This window comes from Myripristis murdjan, chromosome 6 (genome assembly GCF_902150065.1).
Source record: "Myripristis murdjan chromosome 6, fMyrMur1.1, whole genome shotgun sequence".
In the NCBI taxonomy this organism is placed as follows: Eukaryota; Metazoa; Chordata; class Actinopteri; order Holocentriformes; family Holocentridae; genus Myripristis; species Myripristis murdjan.
This window is the reverse complement of record NC_043985.1, coordinates 18,888,539-18,915,667: the sequence shown is the minus strand read 5'-3', so window position 1 is coordinate 18,915,667 and position 27,129 is coordinate 18,888,539. Positions and strand designations below refer to the sequence as shown.

At 40.6% G+C, this 27,129-nt stretch overlaps 2 protein-coding genes across 3 annotated transcripts; one reads left to right on the top strand and one right to left on the bottom strand.

The window, feature by feature from the left end:
• The first annotated feature begins 1,086 nt into the window (after nucleotides 1-1,086).
• On the top strand, nucleotides 1,087-24,392 carry trpm1b (transient receptor potential cation channel, subfamily M, member 1b). Of its 2 annotated transcripts, none has more exons than XM_030053958.1 (28): nucleotides 1,087-1,254; nucleotides 2,788-3,222; nucleotides 10,865-10,941; nucleotides 12,031-12,226; nucleotides 12,582-12,795; nucleotides 13,132-13,256; nucleotides 13,365-13,536; nucleotides 13,890-14,064; nucleotides 14,159-14,282; nucleotides 16,043-16,115; nucleotides 16,263-16,363; nucleotides 16,737-16,916; nucleotides 17,059-17,193; nucleotides 17,303-17,353; nucleotides 17,484-17,624; nucleotides 17,720-17,749; nucleotides 17,842-18,134; nucleotides 18,769-18,997; nucleotides 19,277-19,408; nucleotides 19,524-19,655; nucleotides 19,757-19,885; nucleotides 19,998-20,249; nucleotides 20,390-20,564; nucleotides 21,277-21,297; nucleotides 21,394-21,538; nucleotides 21,654-21,859; nucleotides 22,164-22,296; nucleotides 22,395-24,392. In XM_030053958.1, the coding sequence occupies exons 2-28, from the start codon at nucleotides 3,151-3,153 to the stop codon at nucleotides 23,866-23,868; spliced, it is 5,187 nt and encodes a 1,728-aa protein (XP_029909818.1). In that variant the 5' UTR covers nucleotides 1,087-1,254; nucleotides 2,788-3,150; the 3' UTR covers nucleotides 23,869-24,392. The 2 variants fall into 2 exon arrangements, with proteins under 2 accessions (XP_029909818.1, XP_029909817.1); XM_030053957.1 differs by having other exon boundaries at nucleotides 20,390-20,582.
• Nucleotides 23,996-26,989, bottom strand: LOC115360812 (ras-related protein Rab-8B-like). The gene is made up of 8 exons (XM_030053961.1): nucleotides 26,783-26,989; nucleotides 26,184-26,244; nucleotides 25,984-26,044; nucleotides 25,781-25,858; nucleotides 25,583-25,672; nucleotides 25,396-25,461; nucleotides 25,241-25,291; nucleotides 23,996-25,118 (listed from the first exon to the last, which is right to left on the bottom strand). Exons 1-8 carry the CDS (start codon nucleotides 26,904-26,906, stop codon nucleotides 25,026-25,028), a joined length of 624 nt encoding a protein of 207 aa, XP_029909821.1. The 5' UTR covers nucleotides 26,907-26,989; the 3' UTR covers nucleotides 23,996-25,025.
• Nucleotides 26,990-27,129: the final 140 nt, after the last annotated feature.

Below are 27,129 nucleotides of genomic sequence, written 5' to 3'. Positions count from 1 at the left end.
GATGTCGTGTGTCTGCTATGCAGCCCCACACCAGCAGATAGGACCCAATTTGCAGCTCTTTCACCAAGTGTGGGGAGTAAGATGTGATCATTGGCAGGGGAGACGAACAAAGCACAGTGCCACATGGCTTGTGGGTAAGTGTAGAGTGGAGCGCGCCCACTGTCTTGGAAGAAGCAACCGCCTTCCAGTTGGCTCGGATGAAATAAAAGTCCCATGCGCCCAGATGTGTGTCTCAGGAAACGTTTTCTGAAAACCACATTTGCACTGGAAGAGCCACGTCTGAAATTATCTTAAAGCTTACTTTCAGTAATGACATTCAATTTGCTAATTGTTTTTTGGAATTCATTTTTAAAAGAAATTTTTAAAAGAAATTAACTCACTGAATTCACTAGTTAAATGTGCCAAATTCACATTTATGCAAGTAAAATAAAATCTCTGTTAGCAAAATAGAATATTAATATGTAGCAGTGTTATTGTACTTGTAGTTTCTATATGGGCTATTGTGTGTGTGTGTGTGTGTGTGTGTGTGTGTGTTTTCTATTCCAATTTCTTCTATTGATTTTGTTTGGTTTCAGTTCAGTGTTCAGTATCTTACTAGCCCGCTCTGTGAGGAATATGTTTAGTCTTTGTTAATGTAACTCATTAACAGTAATGTAGTGATGTAGTATTAATTCACCTGGCTCTATTTGTTGCCAGATGCAGCACTATTTGGACATTACAGCTGAAAAAATGTTTGGTGGCCATTTTTACTTAATGACGGTGAGTTTAGATAGTTTCAATGCGGCTACATTGTTTTTAATACTTGAGTCTTGACCATGTTTGAGTTTACTCAGTTTACTGTGTTGCGCAATTTCATTTATCTGTCTTATGTCTTTGCACAAGTTGTCAAAGAATTCCTTGGTTTATCTTTGCCCTTCCTCCTCACTAGGCCTCAGAGACTGCTGTGCTGCACTACAGTTGATATTCCCTCTCCTTTCTGCCCTGCTGAGTGCTCTACCCTCTCCTGGAAGCAAGTAATCTCCTCCACTGACACATGCAAAGCCACCCACAGTTGATAAAGCTCATTTGTGTCTGCTTACTAGGAGAAATTACGCATTATCCATTCTTATAGCGAGGCAACGCCTAGACACATGGCCGGGATGAAGCACAAAAAGGAAATCTTCCATTATCGGTTTGCTGTTTTGAAGGCTCTCTGCCAAGATGTGAGATAATGTTCTGAGGAAGTTGTACAACTGTCTTCACTGTGGAAAACAGGTAACACTATATCCTGATGCTCAAGCCAATGACAATACAATAGACTCTTGGTGCTCTAATGTGGATTAGTGTAATAGTTATTTGTACTCCAGGCTGCGAAACTCCTTTGTGTTAATCTGACATGTTTCTGTGAACTTCCACTTTAGTGCACAAGGATGTTGTTATCTGATCGGATTATATAATGGCAGTGGTTCTCTAACGCAGGGTTAGGAACCCACAGGGGGTTGCAAGATAAGACAAATTCTCTAAAACTACCACAGACTATCATGCTGTTTGCTAGACTATTACCTTCTTCCACATCTCTATGGTAAAAATAATTTTTTTCATGGCTAGTCTTGATCTTGCAACTGCCAAGGTCAGTTTAACCATCAGTATCAATATTACTTGTTTTTCCCTTTATAATCATTCCATTTAGTATCCAGTAGAGGGAGTCGCTGGATATCTAATTTGTTAATCTAAATTGGACTGAGAGTTGAATTTTTCTCCATCTGCAACAGCTCTGCAGGCTCTGTGTTGCTCTCTGAGTAATGTTCAAAAACATAGTATGTTGAAAACAAATCCACCTCAAATTAACAGAGGTTTTCTACCACTGTTTCCTTTGAATATGTAGCTGATCTGCAGTAGAGGTCTGCTACTCTGTGTAACAGCTAGCTCAGATAATCTTAAACTACTGTAGTAAAACGCACAAATGTCCCATTTTCTGAGCAGCCAAACATTAAGCAGAATAATGAGTCAGAATGATTTTACATAACAGTTGTGGCACCATCTGAAAGTGGTAAATTCCACATTATAGTAATGCTATTCTTCATGCACTGATGGTTTTTGGTATTTTTTTCCCCTCCACATTCTGTGCCCCTTTGTTAATGAATGAGAGGGTATTTGCTATTATGTGTCAGGCTAGAACAACTGTAATGCAGTATTAAGACTTAATAGCTTCATTTCCCATTAATTTTAAGTATTATATAACTGGTCAACACGTAACATCAAGTTGCTCCAAATCTTTGTTGTAGAGTTAGTTATTATAGTAATGCCAGATACAATTACATATGAAAGTTTTTCACAGCACACAAGTGGAAAAGAGATTAAATCCAAATGTAATTCCACTATGCATTCTGCTCTAATGGCGCTTAAAATGCAATGGTCACACAGGTCATTTTAGGTAAAAAGATGACAGAATTTTCATAGAGATTATAACATCATGGAAAGGCGTGTCTGATGTTCAACTTTGCTGATGTATTCTAGACAAGATCTCAGCCTTTAGCAGGTACACATCAGCTGCTGGTCACATTGTGCTTCTGGTTGGCTCTGCATCCCATATAATCTCTGCACCTCTTTCCTTTTTGTGAAAATGGGAAGCTCTTGTCCTCCCTGTCATCCTGCACACTGAGCCTTGTCTGGTAGGACAACCTTAGGCTCCCAGCTGGCCAACTTTAGCCCTGCAGCTTGTATGGTCTCTCTAAGCCTTTTTTGGGGTTGTGGTGAGCCAAAGTAGATTTACCTTCAATAACCATTTATTAAATCTCTATCCATTAGACTCTGAAGGCTTCCAAGAGCTGGCTGCATTAACCCCGATTATGGGACGCCCAGCAGAGGAAAGGGGTCTATGTGTCAAGTGTGTCATCGAGTGATTTATATCCCCGGCTGGGATCTCTGTCTTGTCAGTCGGGAGTAAGCTGCGGAGAGGAGAGAGAAGCACTGAAATCCTTAATGATGGTAAAACATTGCTGACATTTTAAGTGCGACTTGCTGTCATGCTTTGGTTATGCAGTGGCTTTTCAGGGCTCCTGTCTGATCTCTGATGTGGTTGATGTTGCTGCTGAGCACTCACCTGCCTCCGGAGGATCGGTTTTAAGTCAGTTTGGCTTGCTGCTGAGACACATCATCTGAATCTTCAACATGGAAACCAAGGGCCCGAGTGGCACCTTTAAACGGTCCTCCCTCAAGCGCACCACATCTGGCTCACAGAAGGTAAGATCAAGTCTGTCGGGCAGACAGCAGTTTTACATTCAACAGGTGATTCACTATTGACTTACAGAGCTGGCGTCAGCCTGGAGTGCTTCAGATGATCTTGCGAGCTATTCTCTATGATGTTTCTTTTTGCTTGAATGGTGTTTATGATTGTGTTCATTTTGAACGTAAGTCTGATGCATGAAGCTGTTCCAAAAAATATTAAATTCTTCATATTTATCATTTAACTGACCAATAGCCACACTTTAACCTAGTAGATTCTTATAAACCATTTGCAATCAGTAAATACATGATTGATTATTATGAGAATGATTTGTGTCACCCACCCTGTCACATGATACCATTACTACAGGATGGTCATAGTTCACAAGTAGGTCATAACCTATCATTTCAGAGCCACTAGGTCTCACATTGTAACATGTAAACTAAGTTAAGTTAACTGTGCTCGTCATACACCACTGGTGTGTGAGAGAGCAGCACATGGTCCGACAGAGATCAGGAGCACGTGGTGCTGCACTCCCAGCCCTGTGATGTTTGAAGCTGAGCAGGCTTCAAGAGGCACTTGCTCCAGTGCTGCAGTTTAATCCTTCATAATGGCCCAGTATGGGCAACCAAGCCATGCCAGATTAAGGACTTTTATTCTTTCTAATGTCTGCTTTCATGTGATTAACACACTCCTGTTAATATGTCCTTGAAAGCAAGGAAGATGCCGTTTGTATGTAACAACATTCATCTTGTCCTGGACCAACGAGCAGAATGTTCTGGGATTACACAAAATACAAACTGCTACATTTATGTTGCTTGTGTGGGTGCATGGAGGTGGGCAACAGTGGTGAAACTGTGAGCAAAGGAAACCGTAGAAACAGTTTCAGATTTTAATGGTTGGAAATACGAAGAGTAAATTTTAACAATGCTCAGTGCCATCACTCATCTTTCATTAAGGCAAAAACTGAAGCTAAACATAAACTTATACAGAATAACATATACAGATGTTATCACAAACATTCATAACCAAAACGAATAGTACCCTCAAATACATGCCAGGAAAAAAATCCAGTAAGCTCTTACAAATGCTGTGAGGAAACGCTCAGTATGGAGCTAAATCAAGCTGACACATAACGCATTAACTTCAACAGCATATCTGCCATAAACATAATCAAAAGAATTTAGTCTGATGGGTTACTATGCATTAGAGCAGGTATTATTTTGTAAGATTACAAATGATGACAGGGTCTGTTAATATTGTGTGCAATCCATAACCTTTTTTTTTATATAAGGTTTAAGTCCGTATCCGTAAAGCAATCAGCAATGTCATGGCTCTCCAATGAATAGTGCAACACTTTTAATGAGATCGGATATGTTGCTAAATATAAATTCATTGGCTGCATGGACCAGAAGGTTGGGAAACAGCAGATTCCATCTTTCCTCATGTAGTTTTTTTTTTTTTTTTCATGTTGTTATTACACTCTTTAATCCTGGATTTATCTTCTTTGTTTACATGATAGGTGAATACTTCATCATTTACAGTGGGCTATAGTGTGCTTGTGGATTTATTTTTCATTCATAGTGCGACAGATCAGAAATATAGTAATAGCAATATTATCTTTTTGAATTTTCTGGATGGCTGTCATTTGAATTAAAAACGGGAGGTGAATGCTTTGTTTGTCGTCAGCACCCGTTTAGAGCTTCAGTCATAAGGCACAGTTAGAGCAGCCCCTTTTTTTTTTTTTCTTTTCTTTTTTTTTTTAAACGGGGATGTCTTACATCTCGTGATTCTGGCACACTATAGAGTGGCAATCCAGCTACTGGTCATTCAAGATCATATGATGCTTACTTGAAACTTTATTACCCTGCAGTTAAGTTTTCCTGTTGCCATGAATAATCCAGATAATGGAATAACAACCTACCAGAAAAAAAAAATACTGAGAATATATGACTGCAATTCCCTTCACTGAGCAGCAGCAGGTGACTAAACACATGGGAAAGAAATGGTTGTCTTAGCAGCAATAGGTGCCAGTCTGAGCTTGCAAAGACAACGAAATCTAAAAGTTAAAGGATTCTTACGTGCCTCAGTGAGCTGAAAGGCAGCTTTCAAAATCCAGGTTTCTCATAATTGGTGTACAAGTGGGTTATTTTAACTGAATTATGAACGAAGCCAATGGGAAAAATGTCAAAGGCAGTGGTTAAAATAAAGGAAATACAACTGTGAAGTGATGGTGGCCTCTACATTATTCCTCCATAACAATACAGGTCAAAACAAGGTGACATTCTTGTTGCTGACTGGCCATGAGAGGGAACGCTGCACTCTGAACTCTCCATCGTGATGCCAGCTAAAAATGCCATTGCATAATTATCTAGAAACATTGGTCTATCAGTGTTATATGGTACATTAAGTCTAATATTTGCATATAGTAGCTGCCAAACTCTTAAAATCATGGATGGCCCGTTTATGACTCTGTGATCCTGGAAGATAAAGCTTGCACCAAGAAAAAAAAATGCAGCATGGATCTAACCCCTAGCTGCTGGAAAACTGCAGATGAAAACTTTTTGGCTATCTGTGGCATTTACAGAAACGTTATCAATGTCCCCTGTCAGATAAACCAATGAACTAATCTAAACTAACATGATAAATTGCTATTTGATCAAAGGCAGTTTTAGTTTAGCCATTTTTGGGAAAATTGCATGGTCTTCATGCCAGGAAATGCACCCAACTCAGCACAAAAGTACCATAGTTGATTAAGATTGTGAGATTTTATGTGGGAGCCTGCTTAGTTTTGTCTATGCCCTGTTTTTATGTAAAAATCAGCTTTAATTTCTTGCCCTGCGAGGTCTTCCTTTAAGAAAAACGTACAGAAAAACAACAGCTTTAACACAAGTCTTATGACTCCCTCTTAGGGATAATCAGTGACATGTTGTGCTCATGTGATATAGCTAACTGGATTTTCAAACCCAGGCGGACAATGAGTGCTTTTACAAACAGGCTGACCGAAAACACTGAGTTTCATGGTTAATGCAAATTAGTGTATCAGGACGCTACATCTACAGCGTGCCACTTTTGTCCAAATATCTTTCCCCCAAGTGAAAATATGTAAAAGGAATCTTTTAACGCAGTTCACGTGGAAATGGCTAAGCGTCGGAAATACATATCTTTTTTTAGGCAGTAACTCTAAGTCTACATGGGTTTCCTTCCTGTCACTTTGCATCAAGCTCTAACTGTTGCAGTTCCACTCAACAACAAGCCGAGCAATTAGTTGCTTTTATCTTCACCCCTAGTGACATCACATTCCACATAGGACCCCCAAATCCTTTCTTATCCATTTCACTTGTACCGGTGAGGCTTTTGTTGTGTGAATAACCTCGTTCCTGCAATATTTATAGGAACTGATTTAACTCCACAAATAGCTGAAAATAATTTGAGTGCAACTCCACAGAGCCATTGGCTGTAGAAAACAAGGCATTGAAAAGAGTGCTAAATTATAGCAATATAGTCATTTTTTCATGCCTTTACCTTATGATGGCTGTTTGGGGATGAGAGCTCCATGTAATTGCAGCTGCACTGGAATTTAGTTGCTCACTAAGCTCTGGGTCAGGAGACAGGGGCCACGTGATTTCATTGCAAAAATGCATGAATACATAGCATGAATATATCTGTGTTATTCAGTCACAGTGATATCTTGAAAATGCAATGCCATAATCACTGCATTGTGAAATTAGTAGAAGCAGGAGAGGCTGTTTTTCTCAATTTCACGAAGTAAAAAGATATGCTTACTGTGAGCGGCGTACACCAACTGTTTTGCGTAATGTATTGTGTTATGTTATCGTGCAATCAGCTCAGTAGAGCATAGCCAAATTTGGGAGGAAAGGGATCATTTAGAGTGCAGCCCCTGAAAAATAGAGGTCATAAACACCCCGCCTGTGCTTTCTCTGTCCTCTTTCAAATCTTGGCAATCCTAATGCTAATTCAGCAATCATAATTTTCATCTTACACAATTGTCTTTTGTTTTGAGTGATCGTTTTCTTAGAAAATTGCGCCCGTTGAAATGAATGTGGTTTATTGTTGCCGAGCTTGTCACAAGTCTTGTTAATTTGCTTAGTGTGACACAATCTGATCCTGCAGTATCTAATTCTACTTCTTCAAGGTTTTTGTAACTGCTCAAAGGCGGCTCTAACGAGGCAGCTGGTTGCTGACTGGATTTTGGTTTTAATTGCTGTGGTTAATGAGTTTAAGTAAGCTGAAATAACTGTGTTGCACTAGCCAAGCCCTTCTGGAAATGCGCTTTGTTTTCTTCAGCTATAATTAACAGTAGTCCATGTGCCTCTTTTTTTTCTTTTTCTTTTAACCAAAGCTTGTCCAAAGGGGGGAAGGGGATACTAGCAGTCTCTCCCTGTCCTTCTGAGCCATCAACCAGCAGCCACCCTGTCTTTTTCACCCTGAGTTACAGTCAGGCTCAAACTGCTCACTTCAACCATAAAAGGAGTGCTTATCAAACCCATTTCACATGAGGCAGGTTTTAAACGGATGGCTCCAACTTTGCTTAACTCTGGTTATACGCCATCACAGCTTCTGGGTTATCTAATCCCTTCCTCTTGTTACACAAGCATGTATAAAGGGTTTTAACACATTAAAATATTCCTCATTTTGTGCCCTCATTAAGCTCAAAATGTGCAATGTCCAAAATTTATTTTAGACTTTGAACATTTCATTTTACTTGGTTTTTCCCTCTCCAAACACTGACTAAAAAGAAGCCTATTGATATCCAAACTGTCTGCTTTAGCCTGGAGCTAAAGTAGTCGATTCTGGATTTTAAAAGAGTCTTTCTTTAACAGTAGTGCCCTACATTCAACCTCCTGGAAGGCATTTTATTATGGGAGATCACTGAAGTTTTGAGATTGTTATTATGAAGAAAAATTAAAAGAATATTGAGTAGCCCAGCTGACTGTAAGGCTAAATTTTCTTTTCTTTGAGGAAAACAGCGTTGGTGGAAATAGAGATTAACTGCAATTAGCATTGACTGACCTTGCCCCCAACTGGAGACCAGTCATGTCTTAACAAGGCCCCTTCCAAAAGAATGCCTGCATCCAATTCTCTCAATTATGCAAATTAGGTTGAAATCAAAGTAGTTGGAGGGGGTGGACATTTTCAAATGAAAAGTTTGGGAGCTTCTCTACCTCTTTCTGCTTCCTACTGAACCAGAAGTACAGTGGTTTTGTAGTCTGGCCACTCTCCTCTCAACCACAGTCTTCTCACACAAGCTAAGATCATCCACACTGTGAAGTGAGCACAAAGAAAGGAGTTTCAACAAATTGGAGATTAGGGGCCTGTTATCAAAGTAGATTTATTGTGCCTTGTTCAAGTGAAGGATGAAAATACCCTGTGGGCAAGGAGAAGGGGTCATGGGACTCCCAAAAGGATTACCTTGAACTGGAGTCATGAGACTTGGGCGAACAAAGACCCTGCTCACATGCTCATCATATTAACCGGCCCTCATAAAGTGAAGAAGTTTCATGTCCTGTGGGATTCAATGAGAGCACTTGACAGGGAGTGCAGCACTGGGAGACAGCTCTGTGGTAGAGGAGCAGCAGGACGCAGACTGTAGACCTCCCTATGAGCCCACTGGGCTTAATCTCCAGCAGCACTAGAGGTAGGACACCAATGGCTTGGATGGAAGATTGGATGTAAGTGTATTTATATTCTGCAAATGCTACTCTTAAAGGTCCATTTCTGTGCGGATGACGGGATTAGTGCTGTACTTGTTTAGTGATACATGATGGAAAGTGATGCTGCGCAATGATACAACACTATAGATCCATACGAGAATGGGATTTCAGAGGCAGTGAATGCGGCACTATGTGAACAGAGAGATCTGAGTGCTTATTGAACCGTGATAACACTGAGATACAGAATTTCTGAGAACTATTTTACAACAAATAGCACAAAAAACAATACTGTGCCTCAAAAGTTTTTTTGTAAATACAAAACTCCCAAAACAAGATTTTTTATAATTCATTCAAAAAGATTTAATAAGAATATACTGTAGTATACAAGTATTGAATCCAGCCTACAGGTTTTAACTGTATTTGTTTATTTCTCATGAATTATTAGAATTTAGTTCTGTTTATCATTCCCTTGCAAACTCATTACTTTAGGCAGTGTATTGAATTAGCAATACATTTGTTCTTCTGTTTAACCAAATCATTAACAGCGGATTGTTCTCAGTTTAAAAAAAAAAAAAAAAAAGGTAAAACTGTCTGGGAAATCAAGCCGTTGCAGTATCGAAAAGTAATAGGATAAAGAAAAAGAAATGTTAATTAGAAACATATTGACGGAAAGATGAAAGGTGCTTGTGTCGACATTAACAGGCCCACAGAAGGTCATAAATATCTACAGTGAGTGTGAAGATGTGTGCTGTAAAAACTATGTACGCTATCAAATATATAATAATTGTGAAAAATATAAATATTGAGTAAAGACGTACCACATGTTGCTATAAAGTGATAGTGTGCATGGTACATATTGAGTCGATCTGTTCTCAGTGGCCTTATCAGAACGTGGATACTGGTAGGATACATACAGAAAGTGTCTAGACATATCCTGTGATTCATACACAAAGCATGTACAGACACATTCACAAATCAAAGCAAGTAAATGTTGGGATTAGTCGAAGGCTAATGCAGGAGAGTTTCTTAGGCTGCTCCCTCTCAATTGGCCGAGACTCAGCAGGGAGCATCAAGCAGATAAAGAGAGAGAACAGTAACAGCACTGTGTTGTGGGCACATCACACTTGTGATTCCTGATCACAAGACTTCATTACACTGTATCTGTAGTGTTTCATTCATACACATGTTTCCTTGGGCTTAATGTTCAGGTTAAAAGATATTAAGATGGCAATTTTTACATAGCAAATTGATTTTGGGGGGAGGGGACTATCAAGCCTTTTTCCGCTTTAACTTACCGGTACCTCCTTGAAAAGATCTGCTTCCAGCGCTTTGGTTTTAATTGGGTCTCCACTGTCAACAATGGCCCTCAGAGAAACTTTGCTTTGAACTCAGGTTATTTTTGCTCAGCACTGGAAAAAGATCAGACAACCATCCGAACAGGATTTGAAGTAGTGCGTTGGCAACCGCTACTTATGTGTGATACTTTTCACTGGCTCCAACTCAAAATCAAGCAGACAATAAAGGATGCCTCATAATGCAGAGTTGTTAATCAACTTCAGCTGTGCACTGATAATCCCAGGAATAAAAAGACATGGTCTGAATGAATGAATTAAATCGTTTTTTCATCTTGTTAACCTCACAGTGCCATATGCCTTGTACCTGCCTGTTGATACCAGGCATCGTGCCCTATAAACTCTATATACAAGCCTCTCTGGGTTAACTATTTTTCACTTTGATCATATTTTCCCCTCTCTGTCATCTGTGGGTTTCTTTGCAGAATGGAACTCATCCTTACCTTTTAGCTAGGATTACAGCCAAGAGGATTTTGATAGTGAAACTTGAAATACGGATTGGCTTGTGCTGAAATACACTAACATCTGTTCAGATACGCTATTTCAGCGCTCATCTGCCCGTTGCCACCATATGATACATTCAATGACTGCATTTAATGTAAACTAAGACACTGGGATTTTCTCTTTATCAGGCACAAAAGGCTTGGATTGAGAGGACCTTTCTGAAAAGAGAATGTATCCACATATTTCCCAGCAAGGACCCAACCAGGTAATTTTAATTTTCTTCAGCTCCCCTTCTCGATGCATGGATAATTTATCGTCCGTGTTAACATATGGCCTCAAATTACAACAGCCATGTCCCTGCCCAATATTTCTTGTTCAGCATGAGGGAGAGTATGCAGAGCGCTGGCTACAGACAGATAGGTCAGCAGAGTAATCTCCCCCAACAGAAATCTGTGCACTCCAAAAAATTCATCAAAACAACTCATCTGGTCAAATTCAACGAACATGTTTCAGTGTTTCATCCGTGGAAATTGAATGGGAAATTGAATTCGATTTTTACGGTTTCACCCTAAAACTGGGCTATAGCACTGATTCATTTCTACTAAAACGAACTCAGAAATCATGCATACAATTAATCTATTTCCATATCTCCCTGCATACCTCCCTACTATCTGATTGCTACTATTTTCACTTCCACTTTCACTTTGATGCAACTTTACTGAAAATGTGGATCAACATGCGTCTTTGTGGTGGGTTATTATTAAAATGGTTTGTTTTTGAAGGAACAAATCAGTAACACTACATTGACTGAACTTTCTTCTTAACTAATTCACAACTTAGTTAAGAAGTTGTTCACAAGAGACAGGTCTCATTATGAGAGAAAACATTAAGCATGATGTTTTATACGGCTCTGTTGTGATTATGTGTAAGTTTTTGAATGATTAGAAATAATTTGGGCCAACATTCATTTTTTTCACATTTCAATATGTTCATCATGGATTACTTGTGATTACAGGTTAAAACAGTAATTTTTTTTTACAGTGTTTTGTGGCACACAATTACCATCCTGGGCTCTGAGAATAGGCTGAGAGCTGCCAGAGAACAGACTCCCTGTGTGCATTGAGGCACGTATTTCCCAGAAATTGCCACAGGCATGAAAGAGCCCGGGTGATGTGGATATGAGACAAACAACAACTTTGATGTCATCCACCTCTAATATACTTGGTGCCACTGAAAAGTGTGTTACCCGGGGTATTCTTCTACGTCAGAAATTAGGGACTGTGCTCATGTCAAACGGAACCGAACTGTTGACCGATTCTCCATAAAATGATGCCTTGTTCTGTACTCTGTCTAGATGTGCCTGTGGTCAGCTGATCGCGCAGCACGTGGCCATTCCCCCTGGTGCACTCCCCAAGCCAGAGGAGAACCAGCTGGTGCAGATCGAAATCCCACAGGAGAAGTGGTCTGTGGCCAAGCACACCAAGACTTCCCCAACAGATGCCTTTGGCGTAATCGAGTTCCAGGGTGGAGGATTCATCAACAAGGCTATGGTAAGTTCGGCCTGTGACCCATCAGGTACGAATGGACAACTCTGTGCTGAACAAACTTAGTATTCAGAAATAATAATACTCAAAACAAAAAAGTTAAAAAAGATGACTATGTGAAACTGTTAAGCATAACATTTTATACTGATATACACTCACAATTCCTGTTTATTAATTGGGGTATATCTGTGATTCAAAGTTATATATTCATTATGGATTACTTGAAACTGTAAGTTAAACAATGAGCTTTTACAGTGTATAATGGGCATGGGCCTGGATCCGGGCCTGTTTACTGCTATGTGTTTTTTTCATACACAAATGAAGAACTTGAAACTGATTTTCCCCTTCTTCTTTTTCCTAGTATATCAGAGTGACCTATGACACCAAGCCCGACAACCTGCTGCATTTAATGGTGAAGGACTGGCAGTTGGAGCTGCCCACCTTGCTCATCTCTGTGCATGGAGGTCTGCAGAACTTCGACCTGCAGCCCAAACTCAAACAAGTGTTTGGCAAAGGCCTGATCAAAGCTGCAGTCACCACTGGAGCTTGGATCTTCACGGGTGGAGTCAACACTGGTAGGACCTTGACCATTCACCTAAGCTGTGCAAACAATTCAGGATAATGCTTTTAATGTTCACTTAGCAAATCACAGTTTCTGATATTAGAAGATTACCTTTGCTGTAAATTCTCATTACATAATACCTATTCTGCAATTTCCCTGAAGAGATTTGACCAACCCATTGTCACAGGTTTAGGCACTATAATTAGAGCTTTTGTGAGAAAATGCAGCTGTAATACACATTTGTGTGGGTTTTGCATGCAGTAACCATATTGTTGCTGATGATGCAGCCCCATTAAGCAGCTGAGGCTGTCATTATTCACGTTGCTATGTCTGGCTCTTTGCAATGTAGGGGTGATCCGTCATGTCGGGGATGCCTTAAAGGACCATTCCTCCAAATCCAGAGGGAAGGTGTGCGCCATAGGAATCGCTCCATGGGGGATCCTGGAAAACAAAGACGACCTTATTGGAAAAGATGTAAGATCATTTGGCGTTGCCTCCCCTTGACTTTCCCGAAAGACTTTTTCATACTTGTAGTTCTTCATTCTTGAAACATCTCAAGCCCGGTGGTTCTTCTACTCCCAGGTGACCAAGCCCTACCAGACGATGTCAAACCCACTGAGCAAGCTGGCTGTCCTCAACAACAGCCACTCCCACTTCATCCTCACTGATAACGGTACCTGCGGGAAGTACGGCTCTGAGGTCAAACTCCGCCGACAGCTGGAGAAGCACATCTCCCTGCAGAAGATCAACACTCGTAAGTCATGTGGTGCATGGCGTAGATAGCCAGTAGCATGTCAGTGCCTCTTCTCCCTCCATGGTGTGTGAATGTGACCCAGAGTCTTGTTGGACATGTGGATGGATCTGTGACCTGTGGGCTTCCCTTTGTCATCCTATGCCTGGAGCTTGGATAAGGCAGGGACAGCAAAGGGATGCTCAGCTGTCACCACTGACTTCACTCCCTCACTCCTGTGGCTTGTCTGTTTACACATAAACATATCACTCTGTTGTGCAAATTAACAGTGGTATAAGGTGACGATTCAGTAATAAATGGATGAGCAGGGTGATAATGTTGATTGTAAATGTTTACTATTCCCTTTTGTGTTTCAGGTCTGGGTCAGGGGGTCCCTCTGGTGTGTCTGATAGTGGAGGGAGGTCCCAACGTTATCTCTATCGCCCTGGAAAGCCTGAGGGACGAACCTCCGATCCCAGTAGTGGTGTGTGATGGCAGCGGTCGAGCTTCCGACATCATTTCCTTCGCACACAAGTTCTCAGAGGATGGAGGGTGAGATACTGCGTTACTTCTCCTTTGTAAAGCTCTGTTAAACATAAAATGTCTGATTTAGAGCTCACATGTCATCACAAATCTCTTCTTCCAGCCTTGTAAACGATGATGTCAGAGACCAGCTTTTAGTGACAATTCAAAAGACCTTCAGTTATACCAAAAGCCAGTCACAGCAGATCCTGCTTATGGTTATGGAGTGCATGAAGAAAAGAGAGCTGGTAAGTAGAAGAACAATCCATGTAAAATCTTTGAATCCTTGTAAAGGATAAACAATTGTAAAAATGTCTTCAAGCTGCTAGTATTTCACAATTACCTTGTGTTAAAAATATACATGTATGTTTCAGTCAATAAACATTGAATTGCAACACATTCCTTCTCCATTGTCACTCATTTACTCCACTCATCTGCCTGTTCCCATTAACCTATTGAATAAACATAATCCCCAAACCTGCTTGTCATTTCTTGCACTCATTGTGGTCACATGTATTCTATCATGTAATCCGAGGTTTCATTGTAGCACCCTTTGGTCATCATCAACCCTAATGTGTTTTGCAAACAGCATGTAAAGTGGCCGGTAGAACTGTTTACTTTCATGTAAACAGTATGATTGAATGCTTTGCTGCGAGATGTTGACATGGTAAGTGTCTTCACAGTTAGCAGATTATCCCCGAGCTGAAAGTGTTTCCCTAAAGTGTTTGCCGGAGAGCCCGATACATAAATAGCATTGCCATTTGTGCGTCTACAGCAGATTTCTCTTAGTGTAAGTGATGTGATTAGTAGTTTGTAATACCCAGCGCATATAATCTCCAGACTCCATACATTTGGGTGCACACAACCACCTGCTTAGCAGAGGCTCTTATTTCATCCATCTGCAGTAGCATGCACCACACAGATGGAGGAGAAGATCCATTTCCCTAATCCTCAACCAGGTTCCTCTCTCTCCATGCTAATTCTCCCGGGCTTTTTCAGTCCCTAGAGTGGTATCACTTCACCAGAGTGTCTGTATCCTCTATCCCCAGTGTATTAGACTGCCTAATGCTCCAACACACTCAGATAAGCAACTTAAAATGCTTTTTTAACGATCATACTGCTATGAGCTTTTTCCGTACCATTTACTTTTCACTGATGCCCAACCCAGACAATGTGACATGACTGCCAAGTTTGTGAGCTCTTTATATGTGACTAAGAGGGCATTTCATGGCCTGCTCTTAGTCTGAGGTTCCATGACTAACCTACAGGTGAATCAGTGTCACTGTCTAGTGCCTGCATAATCCTTTCATCCTAAGTGCATCCCATGTGAACAGCTGGGGCAGGCAAATAAAAACACTGATTCAAAGGGCTGCAATCTGCAGGGATCTGCCACCACCATGAAGCATTTAACCGAATTACGTGCTTACTATTACACAAGGCTCTCCTGTTTGTAAAAAAAAAAAAAAAAAAAAAAAAAAAAAAAAGGGACCAAGTGTACCCTGTGACTTTCTGAAAGATCACCACAAGTTTTCAGTCTAACAGCTCTGTGCTGATGCATGGGCCACTCATTATTAACGCATCCCGAGACCAGTTCTGAAATTTCTGGCACCATGCCACATATTCATGCCAACCTAATCCCATTTACCATGGCTGCACATGTGACAGACCCGTCAGTGTAATTCCATTTGATATAGTCTAGTCTAAAACAAAGCAAGTGCTCTCACTCCATCTGACAAGGAAATTAGCTGTCGGTGCTGCTAGGGGTCAGTTGCAGGGTGCCATTGTGAGACATGAAGTCTTGCAGCAAGAATTTCCAATCTCCACATGCTGCCACACTGAAAGCAGGAATACATCCTGGTACCATTTCATTCATTCATTCATTCATTCACTGATTTATGTCTTCAGTCATTCATTCATTGATTTATGTCATTAACTGATTTATTCAACATCTCTGTGCCTACTTCACTCATTCACTCTAATATTCTTTGCTTATTTCTCTCAAAAATAGATTACAGTTTTTCGAATGGGTTCTGAGGGGCAGCAGGACATTGAAATGGCCATTCTTACTGCCTTGTTAAAAGGTACCTGCACAACAAAGTGCTTAATAGTCTATAAACTCATTGCAATGTTTCTCTCACTGTGGACTACAGTACATATACTGACACTACATACTAATGGTTCAATATCCTCCCTCTCTCTCTCTCCCCCTCTGCTTGTGGCACTATCAGGCACAAATGCCTCAGCCCCGGACCAGCTTAGTTTGGCTCTGGCCTGGAACAGGGTGGATATTGCTCGAAATCAAATCTTTGTTTATGGACACAATTTACCAGTGAGTGCTATTCGCTTTAAAGTACAGCAAATCAATACCTCCACACATGAGTGCACTGCAGTTCCCAAATATGTATTAAGGTTGAAGGAAAGGATTTAAAATGAAAAATAAAATGCTTTAAATAGAATTGTGTTTATATAATGATTGTCAAACCACAGCAGCAGTACAGAAAGATCTTGATTTAAAAGCCTCTCCTTTCAAATCAAAGGAGAGGCTTTTTTTTTTTTTTTTTTTTTTTTTACCTCACAGACAAAAAAAAGCCCTTCATTGAATTTCATCCAGTGATAATCATAGCAACATAGAAGACCATCATGCTTTTGTTCAAACAAAAAGATGCTGTAGCTTTCTTTCTCTTGTATGCATGCTTGGTCAGCCTGCTAGTGCCCTGGCCAACACAACCACCACCGCTGTGGCCCCAGCCCAGGAGAAGCAGAAGAGCCCGGTCACAGCTCCTCGTAACAAAGCCCGGGGAAAGAAGGGGAAAGGGAAGGGAAAGGCAAAGCCAGAACCTCCAGAGGAGACAGATCCGAGGAAGTTAGAGCTGATTCGCTGGGTAAGACTGGGGTTCACTGTACATAGATGGACTTAAAGGACCTCAGAACTGCACATAGCATGTTTTATGGTGTGAATATGCCTCAGACACCATCAGTGCACACTTATATATATCTATAATCCACTTAATTGCCTTCTCTTAGGTGAACTCTCTGGAGCAGGCCATGATGGATGCTCTTGTGCTGGACAGAGTGGACTTTGTCAGGCTGCTTCTAGAGAACGGGGTCAATATCCATCACTTTCTCACCATTCCCAGACTTGAGGAGTTATACAACACGGTAGGCCTGAGACACCACAGCAAATGGAAATGACACACTGTGCTCCAAAGTGCAAAGACTAACATCGACAAACACATTCATGACTAATGTATTCTGTTCTACTTCACAGAAACTTGGTCCTGCTAATACACTGCATGTTGTGGTTAGGGATGTCAAAAAGGTAAAATGATCTTTCCTAATGTGGCAGTTTGCAAAAAAAAAAAAAAAAGCTAGTATTTCAGATTATTGAAGGTATGTTATATATTATCTTGAGATGCTTGTTGTATAACCTTGTGCTGGTGATGCTGCAGGGAAACCTTCCTCCAGATTATCAAATCACCTTGATTGATATTGGTCTGGTGCTGGAGTACCTCATGGGCGGAGCTTACAGGAGTAATTACACCAGGAAGGCTTTTCGCAACCTCTACAATAACCTCTACGGACTAAAAAGGGTATGCATGGGTGGAAGAAATTCAATCCTGCATGGCTGTTAATCAAATCAAGTAATGCTTGATATTAAATAACATATTTTATCCTCTTTTCACAGCCAAAAGCTCTGAAACTACTGGGAATGGAGGTGAGGCATCTTTTTCCAAGTAAACCATTCTCAATCTGCTCACAAAACACAACACGATAATGAAACGGTCAAATGCTTTTATATTGCATTAGGATGATGAACCACGGCCAAAAGGCAAGAAAAAGGCAAAAAAGAAGAAAGAGGAGGAGGTTGAAATTGATGTGGATGACCCTGAGGTCTGTCGATTCAAGTACCCCTTCCATGAGCTAATGGTGTGGGCGGTGCTGATGAAGCGCCAGAAGATGGCGTTGTTTCTGTGGCAGAGAGGAGAGGAGGCCATGGCAAAAGCCCTGGTGGCCTGTAAACTGTATAAGGCCATGGCCCATGAGTCCTCTGAGAGTGAGCTGGTGGATGACATCTCCCAAGACCTGGAGAACAACTCAAAGTCAGTACTTCACTGAGTTTTTTTCCTCCCACAGTCTGATATCTTGAAGTTAAATAACAAATCAATTTAACAATCTCTCATTTATATTTCAGCTGCAGTGTGACAGGTTGTTTGCATATCATAGCAATGTTTGTACCACTCCAGTAACCATCTTTATGTTCATTACCTTTTAGTTTTAGAAAATGACTTTGCTGGTCACTCTTAATACAAATGGGTCTGGCAGAAAGATGTATCACTGACTATTTTATGTACTATTTTACATGAGGCAGATTGCAGCCTGGGGTCCTCAGGCAGGTCCCTAATGGCTGTTTGTTTGGATTGAAAACATGAAGCACTTTGCTAATAAGCTCCTCGAATTTTTGAAAAAAAAAAAAAAAAACTACTTTAGTAGCAGCAGGATGTCTAAATTAGTGTCATGTTTCCAACAAATTGGACTTGTGTTAATATCATGACCTTTTACTAATTGTTCTCGATCCCCCTTTAATGTTTTACAGTGATATTTCTGTGGTATTGATTCTTGCTTTTCTCACATTCATTGGTTGATTTTGTGTTTTATTTATTCCTTTTGTAAATGGATTTACAGCTGAGTCCTGGAAACAGAAATGTTTACATTATAGTTTTCTGTATTTCACAGAGAATTTGGCCAGCTCGCTTACGAGCTGCTGGACCAGTCCTACAAGCATGATGAACAGGTGGCCATGAAACTCCTAACATATGAGCTGGTTAACTGGAGCAACTCCACCTGCCTGAAGCTGGCAGTGGCTGGTAAACAGCGGGACTTCATCGCCCACACCTGTAGCCAGATGCTGCTCACTGACATGTGGATGGGCTGCTTAAGGATTGGCAAAAACCCTGGACTCAAGGTGACATGGGAATTATTTTCTTCCCTCATGCATTATCTATTTTTAAGTACCTTTGCGTAGTATTTATGAAAATCATTTACTTACCCTGAGAAGTGCATTATAAATTATTTGAATAACAATAATCAGTAGTAGTAATACTGGTGGTATTTGTCTTATTATTGTTGTTATTACTATCAGTTACTATTATTTTAGACTTCAGACGTTTACTATGAAAAAATAAATTATGTGCAATTGCATAACAAATTTACTGCAATATGTTTATATTTTTTTTCCACCTAGGTTATTCTGGGAATTATCTTTCCTCCCCTGATTCTACTGTTGGATTTCCGTCTTGGAGATGACGCATCTTATCAAGGAGCTGGAGGCAACGAAGAGGGAAAGGAAAAGGAAGACGAATCCAAATCCGGCAAGGTCCTGGTTCATCTTTTGACATCATCAGATTCATTTTATTACACATATAGCACTTCTGCTTCTTGGTAATATTGTCAAGTTTGACAGATGATAATATCTGTGATTCTATCTCTAGAACGCTGATGCTGATACAACTTCTCGGAAGGGGGATGAAGAGGAGGGTAGCACTAAAGTTCGCAAAATCCCCATCGGCAAAAGGTTCTTTGAGTTTTATGATGCACCCTTCACCAAATTCTGGTTCAACACCGTAAGTTTTATTATACTGTACATATTATGACAAATTGTATACATTTTTTATTAATTAAGTGACTGTTGCGCTGACCTCATGGTGCTTTCTTCTTCTCACAGATTTCCTATCTGGCGTATCTGATGCTATACAACTACATTATCCTGGTGAAAATGGAGCGATGGCCGTCTATACAAGAGTGGACTGTCATCGCATACATCCTCACACTTGGGTTTGAAAAAATCAGACAGGTAAAAGCCAAAAAAAACAAAAAAACCTGATCACAGTGACCATGTAACATAAAATGCTGTTCAGGATTTTCATTGCAAATTAATTGGAAAATGATCCAACCCTGGTGTCCAGATCCTGATGTCAGAGCCAGGGAAGCTGAAACAGAAGATAAATGTCTGGCTGGAGGAGTACTGGAACATCACAGACCTCGTTGCCATCGCCACCTTCCTTCTGGGTCTAATGCTCCGACTGCAGAACGAGCCTTACTTGGGCTACGGCAGAGTCATCTACTGTATCGACATCATCTTCTGGTACATCCGTGTCCTGGACATCTTTGGAGTGAACAAATACCTGGGACCCTATGTTATGATGATAGGGAAGATGGTAATGAATTTTTTTTTTTTTTTTTAATCTTTCAGAAGGCTATGAGCTGAACAAATCCTGAAAATCACAACTGAAATGTACAAATACTGTATACTTTGCCATACATCCAAATTAAAGCTCTTTCTTCTGATCTCTTTCAGATGATTGATATGATGTACTTTGTAGTGATCATGCTGGTGGTGCTTATGAGTTTTGGTGTGGCACGGCAAGCTATCCTTCACCCTGATGAGGAGCCTACCTGGCGCCTGGCGAGAAACATCTTCTACATGCCCTACTGGATGATCTATGGAGAGGTCTTTGCGGACTCGATAGACCGTAAGACTAGAATTCATAGTAAGATTCTGTTTCCTGACTCTGGGCAGATGATCAGTTGTGTATCAATTTGTGTTTTAAAATCTGACAACATTAATAGTCAATGTATTACATTGTACCTTTCAAATGTTTTGTCTCCCCCTGCTGGCACTCTTAAAATAGGCTCTTGCGTTAATAAATGGGAATTAAAACTGCATTGAGGAAGAGCAGAATAGCTATTATTTCCTCAATAATGATCATCTGCCATAAAGTTTTATTCACAAGAACTGTGTTACTTCTGTCAAGGTGAAGGTGACATAGAACCATAACTGGTCTAATTTACTATGCATTACAAAACCAGGTGCACAGAAAAAGTTTTGACTAATTCTGCCTTTATACTGCTGACCAGTGAAAGTCACATGGTTGATTCCCTGATTCTTCTGATGCACAGTATTCTCAATTTGTTATACAAAGCGTATTCTCTCAAGTCTAACTCTGAAATCATTTTGACAACTAAATTCCAAGAGGAAACTGGGCCAATGGTGTAAAGTACAGCAATTCTTTTTATATGTGGATATATGGAAGATAAGTGGAGAAACATTTTGAGGAAATTATTCCACAATTTAGTGGGCATGAGCTTGACCTTGACAGAAATATGATAAAAGCCATATGTGCATAAATTTTAAAACATACTTCATATTTCTCTCTTACCATGCTTTTTGTGGATCCCTTGAAGTCTATGCAATGGAAATCAATCGTGAGTAGTCCTTCCTGCAAGCATGCATTAAAGTCGGCTTGGTAAATACATAAATTCGGCATAAAATTTTCAACTATACCCTCTTTTTTTGCACAGCTCCCTGTGGTGAGCATTTATATGATGAGGATGGAAAGAAGCTGCCTCCATGCATCCCCGGTGCCTGGCTCACACCTGCCATTATGGCCTGTTATCTTCTAGTGGCCAACATCCTTCTGGTCAACTTACTCATTGCTGTCTTTAAGTAAGTACACACTCCAGTGTCTGACTAATTATTTTACAAAGAATATCTTCTGGTAAAATTTATTTTCAAGGTGCCAGGCTTCTATACTCACTGGACCTCATTTCTTTCCCCACAGCAACACCTTCTTTGAAGTGAAGTCCATTTCCAACCAGGTGTGGAAGTTTCAGAGATATCAGTTGATCATGACTTTCCATGACCGTCCCATCCTGCCCCCACCTCTCATCGTCTTCAGCCACCTCTACATTATCTTCAGCAGGCTGTTTCGGCGTTGTGCCAAGAAAAAACAAGAGGGAGAATTAGACGAGAAGGACCGGGGCCTAAGTCAGTTTCCTTTGAGAATCATTATTATGTATTAATAATTGATATAATACTTAACTGGTGATATACATATATATATATATATATATATATATATATATACACACACACACACACACACACACACATATATCAAGGGTTTTAAAACCTTTATGCCCATGACCCAAACCGATTAAATTTAGCATCATCCATCCTGCTTTATTAATAATTATACTCTTATCACATTGGAATCCAAACAAATTACACTTTGATCCCAATCTACAACTTAAGAAAGACTGATCTGTGTCATGTCATGTGTTTACAAAAGAGCTGAGGCTGAACCCAGAAGAGCTGAAAAACCTCTACGAGTTTGAGGAACAGTGTGTGGAGGAATACTTCCGGGAGAAAGAAGATGAACAGCAGTCCTCCAGTGATGAGCGCATCAAGGTTACCTCTGAAAGGTGAGGTCCAATTACGATGGTGAAGTTATGGCATTTCTAAGCATGTTAATCACATTTCATATTCACAATGATGACGTCTTCTCTGGTGTTCCTGGCAGGGTTGAGAATATGTCCATGCGTTTGGAGGAGGTGAATGAGAGGGAAAACACTATGAAGGCCTCCCTGCAGACAGTGGATCTGCGCTTGGCCCAGCTGGAGGAGATCCATGGACGAATGGCCATCGCCCTAGAAAAGCTTGCTGGGGTGGACAGATTGGAGCTGACCCGGACATATTCGCGGAATTCATCTGTGTGTGACCCCTCCACTCTACTTCGGCAAGGCAGTATTAATAGCGCTGATGGCTATAGCCTTTATCGCTTCCACATGGACATGGAGGAGCATGCAGCAAAACAGAAGGAGACTGATGAGAAAACTGGCATGGAAAGACAGAGGAGTGTGCGGCAAGGCTCCATTTCTACTCCTGGCACCAAAGAGTATGGTCAGACCTTGGATGTTGGTGGTGTGAGCAGAGTTCGGCGCAGCTCATGCGTGGACATTTTGATATCACCATGTGAACAAAAGCCATTGTCTGCAGCAGGAAGTGAAGAGGCCCTAACCAATAAAGCATCAGACACGGCAGCAGAAAGTAAAGATCCTCTGTCAAAATTAGAGCTGCAAACACAAAAGAGCAAACTAAGGCCAGGCTCTTCCTCCCCTCCAAAAAGGGCTAAGTCATTGAGATACGCTCCAGTTGAAAGCCAAGACCCCTCTCCTTTGACAAAGAGGAGGTCTATGAGTACCATTGTTATCAGCCCTCCTGATTCAGAGTACAATGAGCCAGATGAAGTACCTAAATTCACAGCAAAGCCCCAGCCCCAGCAACAGCCTGCAACCTCCTCCTCTCCAAAGAGGACGAAATCTTTGATATATGAACCTACTGAAAACCAAAACACCCCCCCTACCACAAAGAGGAGAGTTATGAGTGGCATCATCTTCAACCCAGCTGAGGCAGGTGATGAAGCGCAGCAAACCGCAGACTACAGGTCACTCGTGGAGCAGATAGCTAAAGCACCAAATCAGTGGCCAGCAAACTTAGAGTATCAAGTCCACCCCAGCGTCTTCGGTCACATGCCTAAAGTGTCAATGGTTAGAGCTCTTGCTCAGCAGTTTGATGATCCCACTGGGCCCACAGACCCTAAAATGCATGAGAATGAGATTGATCAAATTCCTTCAGAAAGTGAGGTAATTCCTCCAGCAAAGGAACCCATGAACGACCTAACAAAGATGAACATAGAGATAGATCCAGAGGACACTTCAGAATGTCTAACTATAGGTAATGGAAAGTGTTTGCCGTCTCAGAGGTCCCAGAGCTGGAACGCCAGTGATAGGAAAGCAAGGGGCTTGATTACAAACAAGGCTTCCAGTGAGAGAGACATTGTTGGAGCTTGTGGGATGTCAGCTAATAAATCTGAAGATGAGGAAAAGATGATAGGATCAGAGAAAAGAGAGGACTCCTTCTTGAGGAGGAGGGCATCGCTGAAAGTAGGGACTGAGGAGAATAAAGGTGCAGAGGGAACTGACCAGACAGAATGATGAAACCAAGAGGGATGTGTGAATGGACAAAAGCATGAAAGAAGACTGATGGACTGATGATCAAGTTTGTGAAACTGTTATTACAATAATACTACAATCAGTGCAATGAAATATCAGTATATCATTTTCCTCTGAGGATCCATTTTATTTTCTGTCTTTACTGTAACATTTTCAGTGGTGTAACATATCATACAAACACAACCATTCACATTACAGCTTTGCCAAGTCATTGCATTATTATGTTAGAGATGTAAAGGGGACTTGTTGGATGTATATGATGTTTGATAAAATACTTTGAAATAATGTCTGTAAATATACAGTATTTTATCTTGTGTAAATGTACTTAATCACAAACTACTAAGTAGTGCCCTTACGGCTTCATGCGAATACCTACAAGTGCATAACAATAGGTATTCATTCAAGCTCCTTCCAGGAGCCACACAACCACCTTCAGTTTCACATTGACACACTAATCTGTGTAAATAAAGTTTCAGTCAAATAAATAAATAAAATAAGAAACTACAGTAGGCTTACTTTAAATGACTTTTTGTCTATTCCATCATAATACTGTTACTTTCTCCATGTGGCACGCATGAACAATTGCACAGAAACATGCTGCCAGTGCAATTGGAAACTGAGCAGCCTATTAAGATACATGAATTTACACAGACATGTACACTGAATGCTTACACTATCTCGACATCTGATCCACAGCCTGACTAACATTCTGATAGTATATTATACAAAATGCAATGTGTGAAAGTATACTGCATGAAAAAATCTCAGTGTTTTCCATTGATGAGACAACTGCAGGTGCCTGGGACAGATCTCAGTGAGATCCCTCCAGCATGTGGAGGGGTATCGATACCAACAGGGTCACCACCTCCTGCAGACACTGAGCAGGGCTGGACATGAGCCATTACTGATGACCATTCACAAGTTTTTTTTGACTGAGCAGCAATATTCAGCCTCATTTCTTATAGATGTGCCCTCGTTCGACATCATGACTCGATCTCAAAACCTCCTGTGAGTTTAAGCTAGCAGTCGGGCCCTCTGAATATGACCACTGCTGCTGCTGCTGCGAGGATGCCCACGAGGAAGGACCCTCAAAAACAGTGAAATCACTCCAGAGCAGCGAACACTTGTAGATGAGCGGTCTAGAGGAGCGAGCACTTGAAGAATTTGATTCTCTTTGACTTTTTTTCTGTGATTTTGACAGGTCCGCCAACTCCTGTTGGATTGTTGTCAGTCTGGCAGAGAAAGATGCAAAACGGAAAAAAAATATATATATTTAAAAAAGTGCCACACAAGTATAATGATATACAGAGACAGCATTTAATATAGGACACTCCTGTCCATTAATTGTACTCACTGTCTTTGTGCTCAGATTGTGCAATATGTCTCTGCCCATAGTATAAAATGCCTAGAGTGAAAGAAAAACAGAGGAAAACAACTTCATAAATATTTATCAATAATGTTACATGGTAATTACTGGGGAAGAAACTAACCCACTTATTTTCAGCTTACCTCTTCCACATTTACACTGGTCTTTGCACTGGTCTCCAGAAACTTAACCCCATAATCGATGGCCAGCTGAGTAAAACACATTTTCACTGTTAATATAAATCATTGCACAGCATTTCACAGGAATTCAGTTTGGATTTTGGTCGGTCTGGTTTTTAATTTTAAAATCACGTGGGAAGCAGGTACTCACTTTTTCGCCTCTGTCTTTGGACACCTGTCTCCTGTCGCTCATGTCACATTTGTTACCCAAAATCATCTTCTCAACATCAGACGATGCATGCTGGGGAAAGTTGAAAGAGGTGTTAGTGTAAGACAGCAATTTTTTTTACCATCTCTGATTGTGTAAAAATGTTAGTTTTAATACATCCAGATAGAGCTGAAAGTGTACCTCTTCGATATTTCTGATCCAGTTCTTTATGTTTTCGAATGACTTCTCGTTGCAGATATCATAAACCAACATAATGCCCTGTGAAGACGAATATTGATCATCACAAACCATTTCAAATCCCCAATGATACAGAGAATTGACCTACTGTTTAAGTGAAAGCACAGAATGGCATCGACCTGTGGTTCTTGGGGAGTATGACTCACCATAGCTCCTCTGTAATACGCCGTGGTGATGGTGCGAAACCTCTCCTGGCCCGCTGTGTCCCTACATTAACATCAAAGTAAACATACCAGTTACAGAAAAAACAATCTCGCTCTTAGGAGGCAGGGGTTCAACATCACTATGAAAATATGACTCAGGAAGAATAAAACAAAACGAAACGAAACGAAACAACTGCACTCACCAAATCTGAAGTTTCACTCTCTTCCCATTCATCTCTATTGTTCTGATTTTGAAGTCTATACCTGCATTTCAATCAAAAACACAGCTAAGAGCAAGACAGGGATTTACAGCATGTTTTTACTGTATTGATTGGTTACATGATGTCATTAATGATTTATCTCGGGTAGCTTGACTATCCAGCACACCAAGTAGATCTATAATAGGTGGTGGCAAAACAAAGAGCTGGTAATCCTATAGCACATTTTAGAGGAATGGCCTACTGTACATTGTAAAAGCATATAGCTCCAACAGAACATGATCGTGATAATAGACAAAGAAAAACAAAACAAATGAAAACAAACAATAATAAAAAAAAAAAAACATAAATATCATAAGGTCACTATAAACCCACCATTGATTACCATATATACACTATTAGACAGCCTACACCAATAAACACCTATAGTGTGATACAATAGAATGTGAGTAAATTGTGGGACATCAAATATAGTATTACTACTGAACGATGCAGTATTTTTTTCATGTGGCAAGGAATATTAGACGAATGCCATGCTATTCAATGTTAGGGGCGGGTACATTGCATTTAGCCGGTAGACTCACCTATTGTTGAGATGAAGGTGGTGTTGAAGGAGTCCTCGCTGAATCTGAACAGCAGACATGTCTTGCCGACCCCGCTGTCTCCGATGAGCAGTAGTTTGAACAGATAATCGTACGTTTTCGCCATGCATGTACTCTGCACTCCGACATTTAGTGAGGGCGTTAAAAGAGCCGCCGGGATCCCCCCCTTGTCTGGAAATCCTCACCAGCTGTCTAGTGCGGGGGTGAATGACGTCAGCTGCTGCTTTGCATACTGGTCTATGTAGTTTGCAGGACACCTGTGCCTGGCCTACAATAAAAGCAGCTGTCATAATTGACTAGGGGCATCAGTAGGAATTATATTACTAATT